Source organism: Etheostoma spectabile, chromosome 23, assembly GCF_008692095.1.
Source record: "Etheostoma spectabile isolate EspeVRDwgs_2016 chromosome 23, UIUC_Espe_1.0, whole genome shotgun sequence".
Classification (NCBI taxonomy): Eukaryota; Metazoa; Chordata; class Actinopteri; order Perciformes; family Percidae; genus Etheostoma; species Etheostoma spectabile.
The window spans coordinates 5,460,535-5,476,396 of NC_045755.1; the positions used below are offsets into that span (position 1 = coordinate 5,460,535).

Genomic DNA, 15,862 nt, shown 5'->3' on the forward strand with positions numbered 1-15,862 from the left:
CATTGTAGGCGTATTAAAAGGAAACTACAAAATGGTGCATTTCTTTTTTTTTTTGCATTTAGGTGCATTTAGATTTTTTTGTCGTCTTTGCTATTGGTTGATTCCCGCTCCCGTCTGCTCCCGTTAACCATTTATCCCGTACCGTCCAAATCCCGTGATTAATAGTAAATATGACTCCCATCCTGCAGGAATCCCACGGGAATCCCGTGACCCGTGGGATTCCCGAAAAAATGTCAGCCTCTACTGTAGACCTGTTGTTTGCCTATTAATTTAAGTCCTGTGATGATTGTGGTTTACTCTTATGTGAATCTGTATTAGTCAAAACGAAATTGCCCATTGGTCTGGGCAGTCTAATTTAGCATTAGTAACATTTCCCCTCTCCTTGTCAAAGGGCTGCGGTCACAGCTTAATGGAGTTGAATTCCGGGAGCAAAGTCAGGGTGGCAGATGCTGTAGCTGTGTTCTCCATTTAAAAACAACAACCTTCCTCTGAGCGATTCCATGCTCACATGTTTGGTGTGAAGCCCAGTAACTCCTTACTGTCACAGCTAAAGGGCAAGAGGATCTCTGTTCACACTCCCAAACACTGATCATGTTTTTAGATTAAGTCCGCAGTTCATTTCTTTCCTTCTGATTGTTATGTGTGTGTGTTTTGTGTTTGTGTGTTTGTGTGTGTGTGTGTGTGTGTGTGTGTGTGTGTGTGTGTGTGTGTGTGTGTGCTTGTGCGCGTGCGCCAGAAACAGAGAGGGTGAAAATGACTCTTGATTAATGAATCATTTCTGCTTTTGTCTTCTCAGGACCCAGATTAACTTCACCGTGGCCATTGATTTCACAGCTTCCAATGGTGAGCCTCCCATAAACACACACACACACACACACACACTCAGAGTTCCCACATTCACTTAAAGACACACAAAGTGCTCTGAGAGCATTTATTTCTAATATATGCAAATGTGGAATCAAGTGTTTCCTAATAGCCCTCTCCATCACACCTGGCAGCTAAGCTGAGTGCACTAACATGCTCCGAGAGCTGTGATTTAGAACTGTGTTATCCATCTAGCCTTGAGCCCGTTCCTAGCAGCACAGGCGGAGGCAATTGATGTTTGATGATGAGGTGTACTTGATCTGTCTGGCTCTAACTAAAATCTCAATTTAGAATGGTTAGTATAATGGTTGGCTAGTAGAGTTCAGCAGTTTATTAAAACACAGCCGGAAGAGCGAGTCAAAAAACAGATTCATATTAATTTCACATTAGTGTAATTGGCAGCCAGTTTAGTTCCATCAGAGATCTAACGCATGGTTTTGCTGTTATACCAAAACAAAACCACAAGATAACTATTTGTTTGAATCACTGGCTGCTAGATTGAGTCACTGAACAACAAGGATTGGAAAAATATTATTTAGAAGTTCAAGTGGCTTTTCAAATCGTGAAAGCAGCATTAAGCCCACACAGCTGCTGACGATTCATGTTACTCACAACACAAATGGGTAATTAATTACCTGGTTAAGTTTTTTTCTTTCTGTTAGTTAAAATGGTATCAACAGAAGTATTAACGGCATTATTGACTTTTTCACTTTACAATGGACTATATATAGTTTCCCACATACCGGTACAATCACAAGAAAGAAAATTTCAACCAACATTTTTAAAAACCATTTTACAATAAAGGCATTCATTTGTGTCACATTTTGATCAAGGAGTAAACCCTACACAACAGAGAAACGGGGCTGTTGCAAGATCCAACCTTTATATTTGATTCTTTCCACTGTTACCATGGCAACTTCAGGATACTTCATTTGAAACATTACTTTTCCTGCAGATAAAGAGATATACTGTATATGGTAAGTCTACCATAATGTACCTCTGGTTTAAAGAAGGAAAAGGCAATAACAAAGACTGAATACTGAAATAAACGCAAGTCAAAGTTGTACATTTCAAGACAATTAGTCACGTTGGACATTTTGACACCATTGTTGTCTATCATGGTTTAACACTAAGCCGTATAAACTCTTAACTTCTGTCAAATCTACACAAAACATGTGTGTTCCCTTTTTCACAAACAGGTAACCCCGCCCAGCCCACCTCTCTCCACTACATGAGTCCCTACCAGCTGAATGCTTATGCAATGGCCCTGAAGGCAGTAGGAGAAATCATCCAGGACTATGACAGCGACAAGATGTTTCCAGCGCTGGGGTTCGGAGCCAAGCTGCCACCTGACGGACGGATCTCCCACGAGTTTGCCTTGGTACGAACAAGATGGTTCAGGACCAGTGTGGAAGGCAGGGAGCGCGTAAAACTTGGATATGTTCCCTGCATTGGGTTTTTAAACTAGCCAATGTGACATCACATACCAACCAAAGTACAAGATACTTCCAATGCAATTTGTTGCATCTGTTTCTCCTCAGTGCATCTGAAACTAATCATGCAGGTTAATGATGGTTACCTCTCTTGTCCTTAATGTAGAATGGAAACCCTCAGAACCCCTACTGTACAGGTATCGACGGTGTGATGGAAGCCTACTACCAGAGTCTGAAGTCGGTTCAGCTCTACGGACCCACCAACTTCTCCCCTGTCATCAACCATGTGGCTAGGTAACACACACACACACAGACACACAGTTTTTTTTTGTGCATTTTACCAATTTTTCCCACTACCCTCATTAATCTCTACTGAAGTGAGTGGATTCCTATGCTTATTTTCCCACACTCTAGTCTATTGTTTTTCAATTTTCAGTATACCACAAACACACTGTTTTACACACTGTTTATAAGTGCTTATATAATGAACTTCAAATCATTTGAGAACGTGTGAAAGAACATCGGGTACATTTCAGTTTGTGACAGACACTCAGCAAGTGTTTTCAGGTTTTCTTTAATAGGCCCCATGCAGCAACTGTTGCCAAGTAGCTAACAAGAGTTTAGGTGAGAGAAGAACTAGAGGCACAAACAGAGAATAAGTGACAGCTGATAGCATGTTTGTTTTCGTGTCTCTGCGTAGATGAGAACATATGCTGCAGGAAAGCCACACAGACTTGTGATCGAGACAAAGTTTGGAAATAAAAAAGACATTCAGGAACTATTCACGCAAGTGTGTAATTAAAGAGATGTACTCAAGTGAAGCTTCTCATCACGTTACTTCACATATTTAGAAGATTTATTGACTGAAATCTTAATTGGGTAGTTACACTTGAAGAGGCACTCTGAGGGGAAATGGTGAAAAAAGCCATAATACAGAGGCAGCAGTTTCCTCTTATTTAGCCTGCAATGTAACCTGAAATACCCCTTAACCCTTTTCCTGTCTCATGTGTTCCGTTCAGCTAACCCCGTGAATGAATCCATCTTTGCTTTTGTCCACTCCTTGCTAACATATTTTTTTTTTTAATGCACAAACATCACATCCGCACAACTACACCTCATTAACTTTTGCTACAAGATTTAACTACACGAATCGTCCCAGTTTGATAAATACCAGACTAATCAGCACATATTCTACAAACTTGTCCTCCTAAACCTCATTCACAACTTTTAAAACTAGTTGCAGAGACATGAAGCATAATTTTGCAATTTTTGTCAACTTCAAGCCGGTTTATTGTATGTAACCAAGCACCGGTTGTTTTTTCCCCTCATCCCCCATCTATAATCCCAGCCCCTACATCCCACCTCCACCTCCTCTCCTCTGTTTACTGATCGCCCATATATTACAGTAACCCAATGTTTCTCCTCTTCCGTCACTCCTACATACATGCAGCTTAGTAACTATTCACTTTACTCAGTGAGACACTTAAACATCAGTTATCACATGGAGGGGGAGGAGACAGACATAGATTTGACCTCCCTGTGCAGAAGGGTGAAGCTGAACTGACAAAAATAATCTCAGTGGGTAAATATCAGTAACAGTAAGTTCATGACTCACACAGGAGCGACAGGTCGTGCTCGGCATCACAGCAAATATTGAAAGCCGTATTGAGCTGAGGCTTTATAGAATTTACTTAAAAAGAGATGCCCAGAGAGAAGAATTTGACAGATTAAGATCATCCAGGGTGGGCGGTAAGTGACATTTTCTCAATGAGAAAAATAATTTTCAAAGGATGTGTATTGCCTCATTTCCACTCAACTACAGTGTTTACATGTACTCTATTTAATTTGACTACAAGCTGAGTACTTTAATTAAAAACATGGAGAAATGATGGTCAATTAACGAATTGCATGGTAAACAAAAGACACAAGGATGGAAGCGCAGAAATAATGACACAAATTGCTTTTCTGTGTTTTTGTGTGTAGGTATGCAGCTTCGGTGAAGGATGGCTCCCAGTACTTTGTGCTCCTCATCATCACAGATGGTGTCATCTCAGACATGGCCCAGACAAAGGAGTCTATTGTCAACGTAAGTGCATCCTGCACTCTGACACCTCTTAAAACAGAAGGGAAAAAAGAAAGACTGCCCTCACTTCACATATTTTTCGTTGGAGAAACATCAGTCGCATGTATAAATGGTTTTAAGTAGTAATAATAACTAGACTGATCATTAAAGTAATTTTTAAAAATATGTAATTAGTCAGGGATTGAATTATCCCTAACTAATTAAACTTCATTCATGTAGTTTTTTATTCAAAAAGATGCAACACAATGTGCCTTACTAAAGATAAAAAATGAAAAGATAGATGCCGGGTGCCTGCTTAGCTCACCTGGACCACCAGGACCACCAGGACCACCAGAACCGGACCATTTGTGTGTATGTGTGTGCGTACAGACAGACAGACAGACAGACAGACAGACAGAGAAAGTTGTCTTGTGTCGTGTGTTAACGATTTTAACACTTCAGCAGAGAAGTTCATTTCCATACAGGTTTAGTGACTTGACGCCCCCAAACATGGACATACAGTACATACGTACAAATACGTCTCGCTTTATTAGATAGATGCCTTTGCTGTGTGTGGCATCACGCTCTGTCTGCCACTTGTTGTCTTTAGCTAGTTGAGCTTTGCATGTGTCGGATTCTGGCTTCTTTTACTGATATATATTTAACGATATGTTTTGCATTTCTAATCTCTTCCAAACTTGGCACTCCACTTACTCGTGCCTGTTGCAAGACAACTGTCAAGTTTGAATTCCATAGTAGCTTAAATATAAAACCATGGAAACATGTAAGAAAATGAGTAGAACTGTCATGGTGAAAACATGTTATTGGGCAAAAAATGTGTCTCGTAAATCCTCGTCATCGTTACTTGTTTTGCTCCTGAAGCCAAAATGTGTCATTGAATGAAAGCTGATAACAGCTGTGCCATTATTTTCCTCAATAGCCTGCAAGGCGAATCCGTGTCAGCTCATAGATGCATTGACTATGGAATTACTACACGGAGAAAAGGCACATATTGTTGGCTGTACTAACAGATAGTAAATCTACCAGAGACAAATGCAGCACAAACGTCTCAGAGTATAAACGTAAATACAGAGGGTCGTTCTGTTGTATGGTATTGGCAAATATTTTTACTAGTCTCTGCATATCCATCCTTCCTTGCAGTGGCTACAGAAATATGAAGTGACTGGGGAAGCTGTGTCGGCCTCACTTTTGACAGCATGTTATTCACCCTCCGTCCGTCCTCTCCATCACTGTCAAGATACAGCATGCTCCAGAGAAAAGCCAGAGCACCATGTAGAATGCAAGCAAAGTGAACATTGAACGGCAGACGTTTTTGGGAAGGCAGTGATTCATCTCAGGCCTTTGAAGGCAGAGGAGAAGAGGAGGGGAGAGGTTGAGAAGAGCGAGACAAGACGAGGAGAAGGAGAAAAGGAGGCTGAGAGAGGAGAAGGAAGTGGCAGGGATGTGGGGACGGGGAGGGGGGAAAGGGAGCTAAGGGCAGTGGAGACCTAAAGAAGACCTTTACCTAGGGGAGCGCAAAAATAGATGAGATGTTTTGAAAAATCATCTATTACTCTGCTGCCTGTGGTCAATCCATTACTCAAAATACTCGATACACACACACACACACACACAAACACGAACACACGTCATTTATAAGCTGTCAGCGAGTCCAGGCCATGTTGATTCTCACGTCTCTAATATTACCCACACAGCCCTGCGGGAGGTGCTGTAGGGAACCCCGATATTTACACATACTGTATACATGGCAACACATGAACACTACATCACGATCTGTGAATGCTTTGGTAACCATGCATATTTTTATCCCATTAACGACTCACAGGTGCAAACAAACACGGTTTTCAAAAAAGAAGACTTTTGCCCAAAATGTTGACATGTATCAAATACTCATTGTTCCTCTCCTCTCCTGCAGGCCGCCTGTCTGCCAATGTCAATCATCATCGTGGGGGTGGGGCCCGCAGAATTTGATGGTAAGTCAACAAGAACTTGTGAGTAATATTTATATGTAATAAATTTCTTCGTTCACTCTGTAAAAGCTAGGTTCTGGACAAAATCAGCTCTAGTAATGAGTTGCGGGTCCTGCTTTTGTTTTTTTTGTTTTGCTGACTTTTATTGGCACTTTGCAAGTCTTTTTTTCTGAATTTGATAACAGTGAGAAATAATGTGTGTATTTGATTTTACTATGTCCTCAGCCATGGTTGAGTTGGACGGCGATGAAATCAGAATCTCATCCAGAGGAAGATTTGCTGAGAGGGACATTGTCCAGGTACACAATCCTTTCTTTCTCCTAAACCATTAAACCATTCCCTCACTGCAGTTTTATTGTTCTCTTACGGAAAATATGTTTTAACTTTAATCCAAAATCAAATATAAGATTACAAATGAGCTCTGCCTCTTGGCCACCTAGATCAGTAGTGTCAAACTCACACTGGAAAATGAGAATCACATCACCCAAGGGCCAGAAGTATTGTTTCTTTACATGCTTTTATTTTGAAAAAGTCAAATATATTTGACTGCATTATTGCATGTCTCTGAGTCCTCTAACTTACAGTTTGGTTGACCTAAAACCCTAAAAAAAAAAAAGTCAGCGAAAAAATTCCTTAACCATTAGGAGGAAGCAACAAAAAAGCGATTTAAAACAACAACAACAACAACAAACGTCAGGAAAAGTGGGAAAAAAATTAGAAAGAGCACCAAAAACTTCAGCAAAAGCAAAAAATAGGCGAGGGGCCAGATTTGGACCTAGATCCTTCATCGTCAATTTTTTTCTGATTTTATCCCTAAAGATTTATTTTAAATGGGAACCACTAGCAGTACAATATCAAGGCCAAATTAACCACCCGACACTGGGGTAAATATTAGTTCCTGAGCCCTCATTAACTCTGTGTGTCCCGCCCTTACTCTGTGAAATGTTTACATTTTGTCTGTGCTGGGAGACTTCCTGTCCACAAGTTTGCTCCATGGTAATTTACCTAATCACAATAATTTAGGAATAGGCAATTTTGAAGCACAAAACTGAGGTAATGGTGGTCTTTAAACTAGATCAGTACAAGGAATTTTTAATCATATTTATGAATGCTTTAGTGGTGCATATTCTTAAACAAAATTCCAATTAAATCAACACAAGTGGACACACAATAAGCCTGGAGCGTTTGGGGTCCCTGGGGTATTGGAACCACCAGGGCAGTATCAAAACTTTAGGGACATGTTGGATATTGGAAAATGTTTGACAGACCATCAGGAAGACATTTTCCCCAAAGAACTTTGCAAAAGGATTTGTGTGCAAGCCTGTTCTAAAGGTGAGCGGCTAAAAAACACCTGAGTCCTGTCCAGGCTGTTCCAATTCGGTCTCCATGCAGACAGTTGTCTGGCCACCTCAATCCCACAGCGCGCCAGATAGCAAGATGGACGCACAAATTCACCACACACATACACGTAGAGAGATAATGGCATGCTCCCCAGTATCTGTGGAGAGACTGACAAATCTCTGTCTCTTTTTATCGTTCTCATTAAAGTGGAGGAGCAGAGACCCTGAGCTGGAACCCGCGGCCTACAGGGCAGCGCAGGCTCTGCGGTCAGTCACGCAGAGGGGACTTTCTCACCAAGCTACTACAACTTATCAAGCCTTATCAGAAGCCGCCTTTTTAAGTTTATATACTAATACGATATACTAACTGGAAAACAACCACAGAGACAATAAAAACAAAAAACACATCATTGAAAAATACAAGAAGGCTGGGATTGGCTGCTCAAAATCTTAGCTATATTTAGTTTATCCTCATTTCTTCAGCCTGTCAGTCATCGGTATTAATCCTTTTTGTGGGGGCTTTTTATTTGTATCCTTATTCGTATCAGCCCACAATGACAAGCATTAAACATTAAGCATTAAGTCTTGAACTCATGTCATTCCCTTGCACCAAAGCAAGGAGAAGAAATCTAAACATACAGAGTGAGCCTTTTGTTTGTTGTGACACAGCGGAGTCCCATTTTCGTCCTCGGTGACCTTTATACCACCACTGTCATATCTCGCTTGCTCACACCCTCCCTCAGCACATGTAGGCGAGGGAGGTGTGCTCGTTAGTTGGCTTTTTAACAAGCTGAAGTACACACACACACACACACACACACGTATGCAGAAAAAAACCTGAAGATGGTGTAAAACTAAGTTTCAGTAGTGGAAAATTGCACCAGTTCTGCCTACAGCCTCTCATTATCAGCCAGCTAATAACCCCTTGTGACATGGCGAGGGTTACATTCTGCAGCAAGGGTTTCCAGCACAAATTGGCCTCTCATCTTAACTTGTTATTGTACGTTACAGCAGCTCATTAAATAAATGATAGCTGTACATGGCTTATGTGGTTTATAACACGTGACTGTCATTGAAATCTGTCGGCATTTATTTTATCACAGCAGGTGGATTGGCATTGCAAAGGAAGCAGCAGTCTTTAGATGTAAATATTGAGTCACAGCAGAGCGGCCTGATCCATCTGTCTGGGGGTGGAAACATTGAAACACTTATTACAAGTTATTGGAGGTGGAATCAGGGGAGAAAAAGGCAGACAGGTGCATCCCAGGGTATTATCCTCCTTTGTATGTTTGACAAATGGCAGAAAGCCACTAAAAGATTCGTGACCAACCAGTTCTTGACTTTGCTAATGTGAATAGTAGCAAGTGCTGAACCCCTTATTTGAACCTGTATATTTTCCGCTTAATATTTAATGTCAGACATTTGCACAATCTAACTAGGCCCTGGTATGTAGCTACTGGCTGTTCTGTTTTCCCACACCAGCCGCCCCAAATACCTAATATTCTCAGTAAAAACGTCACATCACTAATTTACACTCATTCTCATTTATTTAATTGCGCATGAAAAAAGAAAATTACCAGATCCATATAAATAATAACAGCACATGCAAGGGAGGCTTATCAAGGGTCTTGTCAAGTTTTAACAAAAAAATTAAACCTAATTAAAACAATTTCAAATACAACCATAGCCTTTTTTTAGTAAGAAAAATTCACACAGTCATGTTCATCTAAATAGAACAAACTAGTAACTCTCAAGAAATGAACAAAGACTAACTGGCCTATATGCCAGTTGTGTGATTATCTAAGAAGATAGTTTAAATGTTTTCATAACACTGATAGAGACTAACCTTGGCTTTGATTACTGTTGTTCCACAGTATGGGTCTCGAATGTTTTACAGATAATTGACCCAAAAATTGACAGCGCGGTTTAAACAAGATCCTCTCATCTCAGTGACATCAGGGATCAGATTTTTTTCCCCCCGTGCTGTTTAGGAGAAAGTTATGACATTCACCACCTCCTGTTCACCAGACAACCAGACACCAGAGTTTCATTTCAGAAACGGGGCCAATCGACAGCGTCTCAATTAGGAGAGAATCTCTTCTCTATCTTGTTGTTCATAAGAGCTCCTTCCCCTTAAACTCTACGCGATGTTGGGTGACATTCAAAGTATTTTCAAACAAAACGAGACTAGCTTGCTCCTCCCTCCTCCTCATCCCGTCCCCTCCCCCTCCATTCTGTGCTTCCGCGCACTAACCCCCCCCCCCCAGAGACCGCCCAGTGTGTTGTGTTCTGGGGACAGGCAGCTCGGGGATAGTGAGGAGATGTTTGCTGTATGTGACAAAAAATGTTGTAGCCTAAAACACGTGTGACATCGCTTAGAGCACCTTTAAAACGGAGAGGATAATTTATGTTGTATCTGTTTTTAAACTTTTTACCCTCGGTCCTCTGCGCTTAATCTTACTTCTGATCGCTGTTCTTTTTTTTTCATCTTTTTATTGTAATTTTCATCTCCGTGGCTGTCCTCATTTTCCCTTTATTTACTAAACCAAACTCGTCATTTCCACTCACTATTTGCAGTTCTATCTCCAGCTGTCTGGTTTTAACATGGGAACCCAGTAAATATGCCAGTGTTGTAGTCAAGTCACCAACTGTTGAGTCCGAGCCAAGTCTCGGGTCCCCAGTGTTCAAGTCCAAGACCGAGTCATCAAAGAAGAGTCCAAGTTGAGTCCGAGTCGCATCACCATTAGCTGAGTTTGTGCCGAGTTCTGAGTCCAGAGAAGAGGCTTGAGTACTCCATCACTGGTCCCTGCATGAAACGGTTGCAGACTGAATATATATCAATATACTATATCAAATTTTGATCCCATAATTCCTCAAAAAGTTGTCAGAAACTTCATCCAACTTCTGAATCATATTTAATGAATGCTCAATTCCGATTTTGTAAATCCAGTCCAAGTCCAAGTCATCAGTGTGTGACTCCAAGTCGTGTCATAAGTCCAGAGAATAGCAACTCGAGTTCTCCATCACTGAAATATGCGCTTGATGACTACATGTATAACATTCTGCTAAAAGCTTGGCGGCGGTTGCTGAATCGTAAACTTTCACTTCTCACTTCACCCCACTTTCTTCTTCCCTGTCGTCCCTCTCAGTTTGTCCCATTCAGGGACTACATCGACCGGACGGGGAACCACATCCTGAGCATGGCGCGGCTTGCCAAAGACGTCTTGGCCGAGATCCCTGACCAGTTCCTCTCCTACATGAGGACCCGAGGGATCAAGCCGTCGCCTGCACCGCCTCCCTACACACCGCCTCCTTACACGCCGCCAGGGCAACCCATCCAAACCCAGTTATGAGGAGCCAGAGAGAGAAATGTTTCAGGGGCCTGGGGTTAGCTAAACTTTACGTGCAAAAATACTTCCACATCCCTGAAGCCGCTCTCCATGCCTTGTCGTCGTGGATCACGGTGGTCTTTCTCTTGTTCGGAAGGCTGCATGTCGAGCCAGGAGAGTGTCACTTTTGAGGACAGGAAAAGCCAATGAGAGTCTGTTTACTTCCACTGTCAAGCATTCCTGTTACTGTCTGGACGTTATTTAGTTTTCGCCTGGGGAAACCTGGAAAGGCCTCGGAGAGAGTACGGCAAGTCTGAGTTCCTAGCAGGGAGGAAAGGAAGGAAGGAAAGCTTTGGAAACATTGATAAGATAATGTGTTCTGACAAAAGAAAGGAATCACTTGATTTTAAATGAACTCCTTCTGTAAATAACAGAACATATGTAACTTCTTCTTTCTAATTCTCTTTCTCTCTTTCTCTCTCCAACTCACTCAGTTTACAGTAAATGCTAACAAAGATTTTTACTGTTGATACTTTTATATACACATAGTTTCATCAATATGAAGCAATCTCTCTTTCTCTTTCTCTCTCTTTCTCTCTCTCTCTCTCTCTCTCTCTCTCTCTCTCTCTCTCCTGGCATGTGTGTCAGGTAGCAGCAGTGCAGGTCCTGGTAGCTCTTCTGTACCGTGCTGTACCGTGCTGTACCGTACCGTACCGTACTGTATTCTGGTGTTTGTATTAACCTTTTGCATGAGTGTAGCCTCAGTCAAGTGCATGCATATAGTGGCCCTGCACTACCTCTTCCATCCATCTGTCTGTCTGTCTGTCTGTCTGTGGGGGGGTGAGTGTCTGTCTGTCTGTCTGTCTGTCTGTGGGAGGATGAGTGTCTGTCTGTCTGTTTGTCTGTCTGTCTGTGGGGGGATGAGTGTCTGTCTGTTTTGTCTGTCTGTCTGTGGGGGATGAGTGTCTGTTCTGTCTGTTTGTCTGTCGTCTGTGGGATGATGTCTTCTGTTTCTGTCTGTGTGGGGGGGTGAGTGTCTTCTGTCTGTCTGTCTGTCTGTCTGTGGGAGGATGATGTCTGTCTTTCTGTTGTCTGTCTGTCTGTGGGGGGATGAGTGTCTGTCTGTCTGTTTGTCTGTCTGTCTGTGGGGGGATGAGTGTCTGTCTGTCCTGTTTGTGGGGATGAGTGCTGTCTGTCTGTTTTTTGTCTGTCTGTCTGTGGGGGGATTGAGTCGTCTGTCTGTTTGTCTGTCTGTCTGTCTGTGGGGGGATGAGTGTCTGTCTGTCTGTTTGTCTGTCTGTGGGGGATGAGTGTAAGTCTGCTTGTAGCTCTATTCGTAACTTCACCCTCTCTGTCTGTCTGTCTGTCTGCACTGCTCTCAGGCCTGAGAAATCTGTCTGTCTCCCTGTCTCTCCCTGTCTCTCCCTGTTCTCTCCCCCCCTCTCTCTCTCTTCTGTCTTTTCTGACTGACTGACTGACTCACTTTTACTAGCTGTCCTTCCATCCAACCTTTTTTTTGAGAGTTCTAATAGTTGAGCTAAATAGAAAGTGCACAATTTGTATGCTCATCAGAACAGGGAAGGGGTTTATTACAGAATGACATGAAGAGCAATGGAATTTAGTTTGGTTCACTGGACATTTTCAAATGTAAAATATCTGCTCTACCCTGCTTCCAAGAGATGTTGTATTCCTGTAAAAGGTGTACATCTTCAAAAAGCCAGTATGTGCATTACTATTATTTCCATGCGTATTTGTTGTTTTTAAGTGATGCTAGGGGCATGGCTCTTGGGATGGCGGTGTGGTCGGTCGGTTGGTTGGTCCGTACCTCACTTTGGTCCAATTTTAACAATTGTTTGATGGATTACCATGAAATTAGATCAAAAAATATCCGTGTTCCGATCAGGATGAATCTGACTTTTCACCTAGCGCCATCATCAAGTCAACATTTTAATTTATCAAATACTTAAACTAAGCTTAATACTAAGCTAAGATGGTAAACGTTACACAGGACCTGCTAAACAACATGTCAACATTGCCACTGTGAGTATGTTAGCATGCTGAGGTTGCTTGAGTGGCATCCTCACAGAGCCACTGGCATGACTGTATAGAAATATGAAATATGGTCCACATCAGCAAACCATTAAAACCAAATGTTGTACATTTTAAATGGCAATTTGTTAGCACTAACCTAAATGATGAAGATTCAAATCTTCTGTTTTCCACGATTTCATATTTTTGCACTTCTGAATGGAAGCATAGCTACTCTCTCTCTCTCTCTCTCTCTCTCTCTCTCTCTCTCTCTTTCTCTCTTTCTCTCTTTCTCTCTCTCTCTCTCTCTCTCTCTCTGTGTGTGTTCTCCTCCGAACTGCCTTGGCAATATGATGCCCACGTGCCCAGGGGTTTTGTTTCATTGTGTTGTCTAACACCACATCCCCACCCCATGTTTAAAGCAACAGCAGCTGCTCTCAAGCTAAACACAGTTTGAGCATAAAGAGCCCAGTGGTCAAAAATGCCGAGGAAAATACACTTTCCCTATGTTGGCTTTTTGTTTTCATTTTTATTTTTTCATTTTGTACTTTTTATTGCACCTTTAGCTTTGATATAGCTTTTTATATGTTTGTTTTTATGATGTGTTAACAAATGATTTGTGTAATTCCTTTTCGGTTCCGAGGATGTCCGGAAGGTGTCCAATTTATCATTGTTTCTAAACGACAACTCATTAAGAACGAGTTAATTTTTTTGTCGTGAATGTGGAAGGATTGTTCAGAGTTGTAATGAAGGAGTGTTAAATGTGAATGAGATGTGTGTGTCTTACAAAAGTGGGAATGCAGGAACATTAATTGGATGATGAGTGGATTCCATTGAAGCAACAACGATGTGAAAGGATTTTTACACATCACAGTGATTTTGTTGTATCAGCTGAAGTAGTCTTAAAATCATGCCATACACATTATTTGCATTATTATTATTTTGTATGAATTACTGGGACGCCTATGCCCACCATATAAATCCGCTGACTTTCTTACTCTAATGTCTTATACATAGAAGACTTTTTTAATGAAATCAGGATGTGTGATCAACCCAGCACCATTTACACACACAAAAACAAACGTGTCTTTAATATACAATATATGTGCTGAGTTGCTGCTATTGGCTGCACTACAGTCTCCACATACTGTGTACCTTTTCAAGTGTTGCCAACAAGAGTTTCTAGATTTCTTTGGGGCGTAAAGTAGTCAGCTGCTTACAGTCTTTGCTACACTTTTCTAAACTCTGGGTATTCCCAGCAAAATGTTTTGCTTGTGGCTCAAAGGTGTGAAAAAAAAGACACTTGCAACCCAGATGTCTTATAAACACAGTGGAGTGACCAAACATGATTATTTGTTTTGAATATGTTACATTGCTGCCTTGTGTAGTGGCTTGATATTCCCTAGTTCATCTTTGTTTTCTCACAATCTCCCTCTTGTATAGCCATTGTGTGTGTGTGTGTGTGTGTGCGTGTGCGTGCGCGCTTGGCCGCCCGTTAGAGTCGCGCTCCTGCAGCCACCCGCTGCGTTCAAAGCCTAGCTGGTCACATCATTAGGACTTCAGGTCAAAGTAAAGAGCTCATTACTGCCTCAGCAGATATACTGTAAAACTCACTTCTCATTCTGTAAGAGATCCAACATTGCGGGGGTCAGAGCAGGGATTATGTTTTGGTGGTGGGACTGTCCGCTTGTAGTCACCTTAAAGTGTTTAATGTTAGTGCTTGGTGAACATTTATCCCAACTCCCTCCGGGTAGAGACATATTTCTGTATACCAAGATAAAAGCCGACCTTTTGCTGCAGCCACTATGGTTTACTACAACTTTTATTTACAATGCTCCCACTATCGGTTCTTATCAAAGTGCTAAATTACTGCTAAAATGTAATTTAACAATAGTACAAGTAAAGTCAAACTGACTCAATAATGTCAAATACACAGCAAAATATTTCAAAAGTTAGCTAACAGCTACCAGTCATAGGAAAGCTGTGGTGGCAGCATGCTGAGGGGGCATTTAATTGCTTCTGAATTCACCTTTACATTTGTAAGAGGAAGAATGTGTCATTTCCTTGCTCCGACAGAATCGACCGATAGTCCAGCTAGCTGTCTCAGTCTACCCTGCAGAAATCTGAGGAGCAGTTAAGACATAGTCCTCATAAATCCACCGGAGTTTAGAACGCCAACACAAAGAAAGCTGTAGGTGACGGACATCCTGCCTAAAAAGAGTGACATCTGGCGGAATTTTCCAATTTCTTTGCCACTGAATAATCCCGAAAATGGAACGTTGTTATATGTATAGACTACTTATATGTAAAAAGAAATTTTACATGATAATTGGCCAGCCAGATGCAAACTGAGCCAGAATGCTGTTGTTACATAATGTATGTACTATACAGCCTGCAGGATGCCCCTGTCATGTCATTTGAATGGCTAACTACCTCCTGTTTCAAGTCACATGTTCTACGGCAAATCCTTTCAGGGTAGGAAAATTCATTTCTTACTTCATGCTTATTCCACTAAAACTAATGACGAGGCCTGTACCAGGATATGGTATGGGAGCAAAAAAAAAAAAGCTGTCAGGACTTAAATATTCTACAATAAGTTTCTCACAAGATTTATCGTTGTAATTGAAATACTAGTAAATTTATAGCATTTAAATATTTTACCATGAATTCATGTGGTTTGACATCCTAAACTACTCTGTTAAAGAGCTCTATTCAAGTTGTTCAAAAGTGATTGGTTATTTGTATCTAAAAATAGAGAAATTGGATCAGGGAAATTCACCAAAATTTAAGATGCAATGTTAACATTGGGGCTACC

General features: G+C 41.4%; 1 protein-coding gene across 1 annotated transcript in view; it reads left to right on the forward strand.

The window, feature by feature from the left end:
* LOC116672933 (copine-8) overlaps positions 1-11,972 on the forward strand; it is an 87,465-nt gene extending 75,493 nt beyond the window's left edge. Inside the window, exons 14-20 of the mRNA XM_032504916.1 lie at positions 797-843; positions 2,064-2,245; positions 2,464-2,591; positions 4,281-4,383; positions 6,296-6,353; positions 6,576-6,649; positions 10,840-11,972. Of these exons, the coding sequence (XP_032360807.1) occupies positions 797-843; positions 2,064-2,245; positions 2,464-2,591; positions 4,281-4,383; positions 6,296-6,353; positions 6,576-6,649; positions 10,840-11,043 (796 nt within the window). The 3' untranslated portion in view covers positions 11,044-11,972. The remainder of the gene's footprint in view (positions 1-796; positions 844-2,063; positions 2,246-2,463; positions 2,592-4,280; positions 4,384-6,295; positions 6,354-6,575; positions 6,650-10,839) is intronic.
* The last annotated feature ends 3,890 nt before the right edge of the window (positions 11,973-15,862 follow it).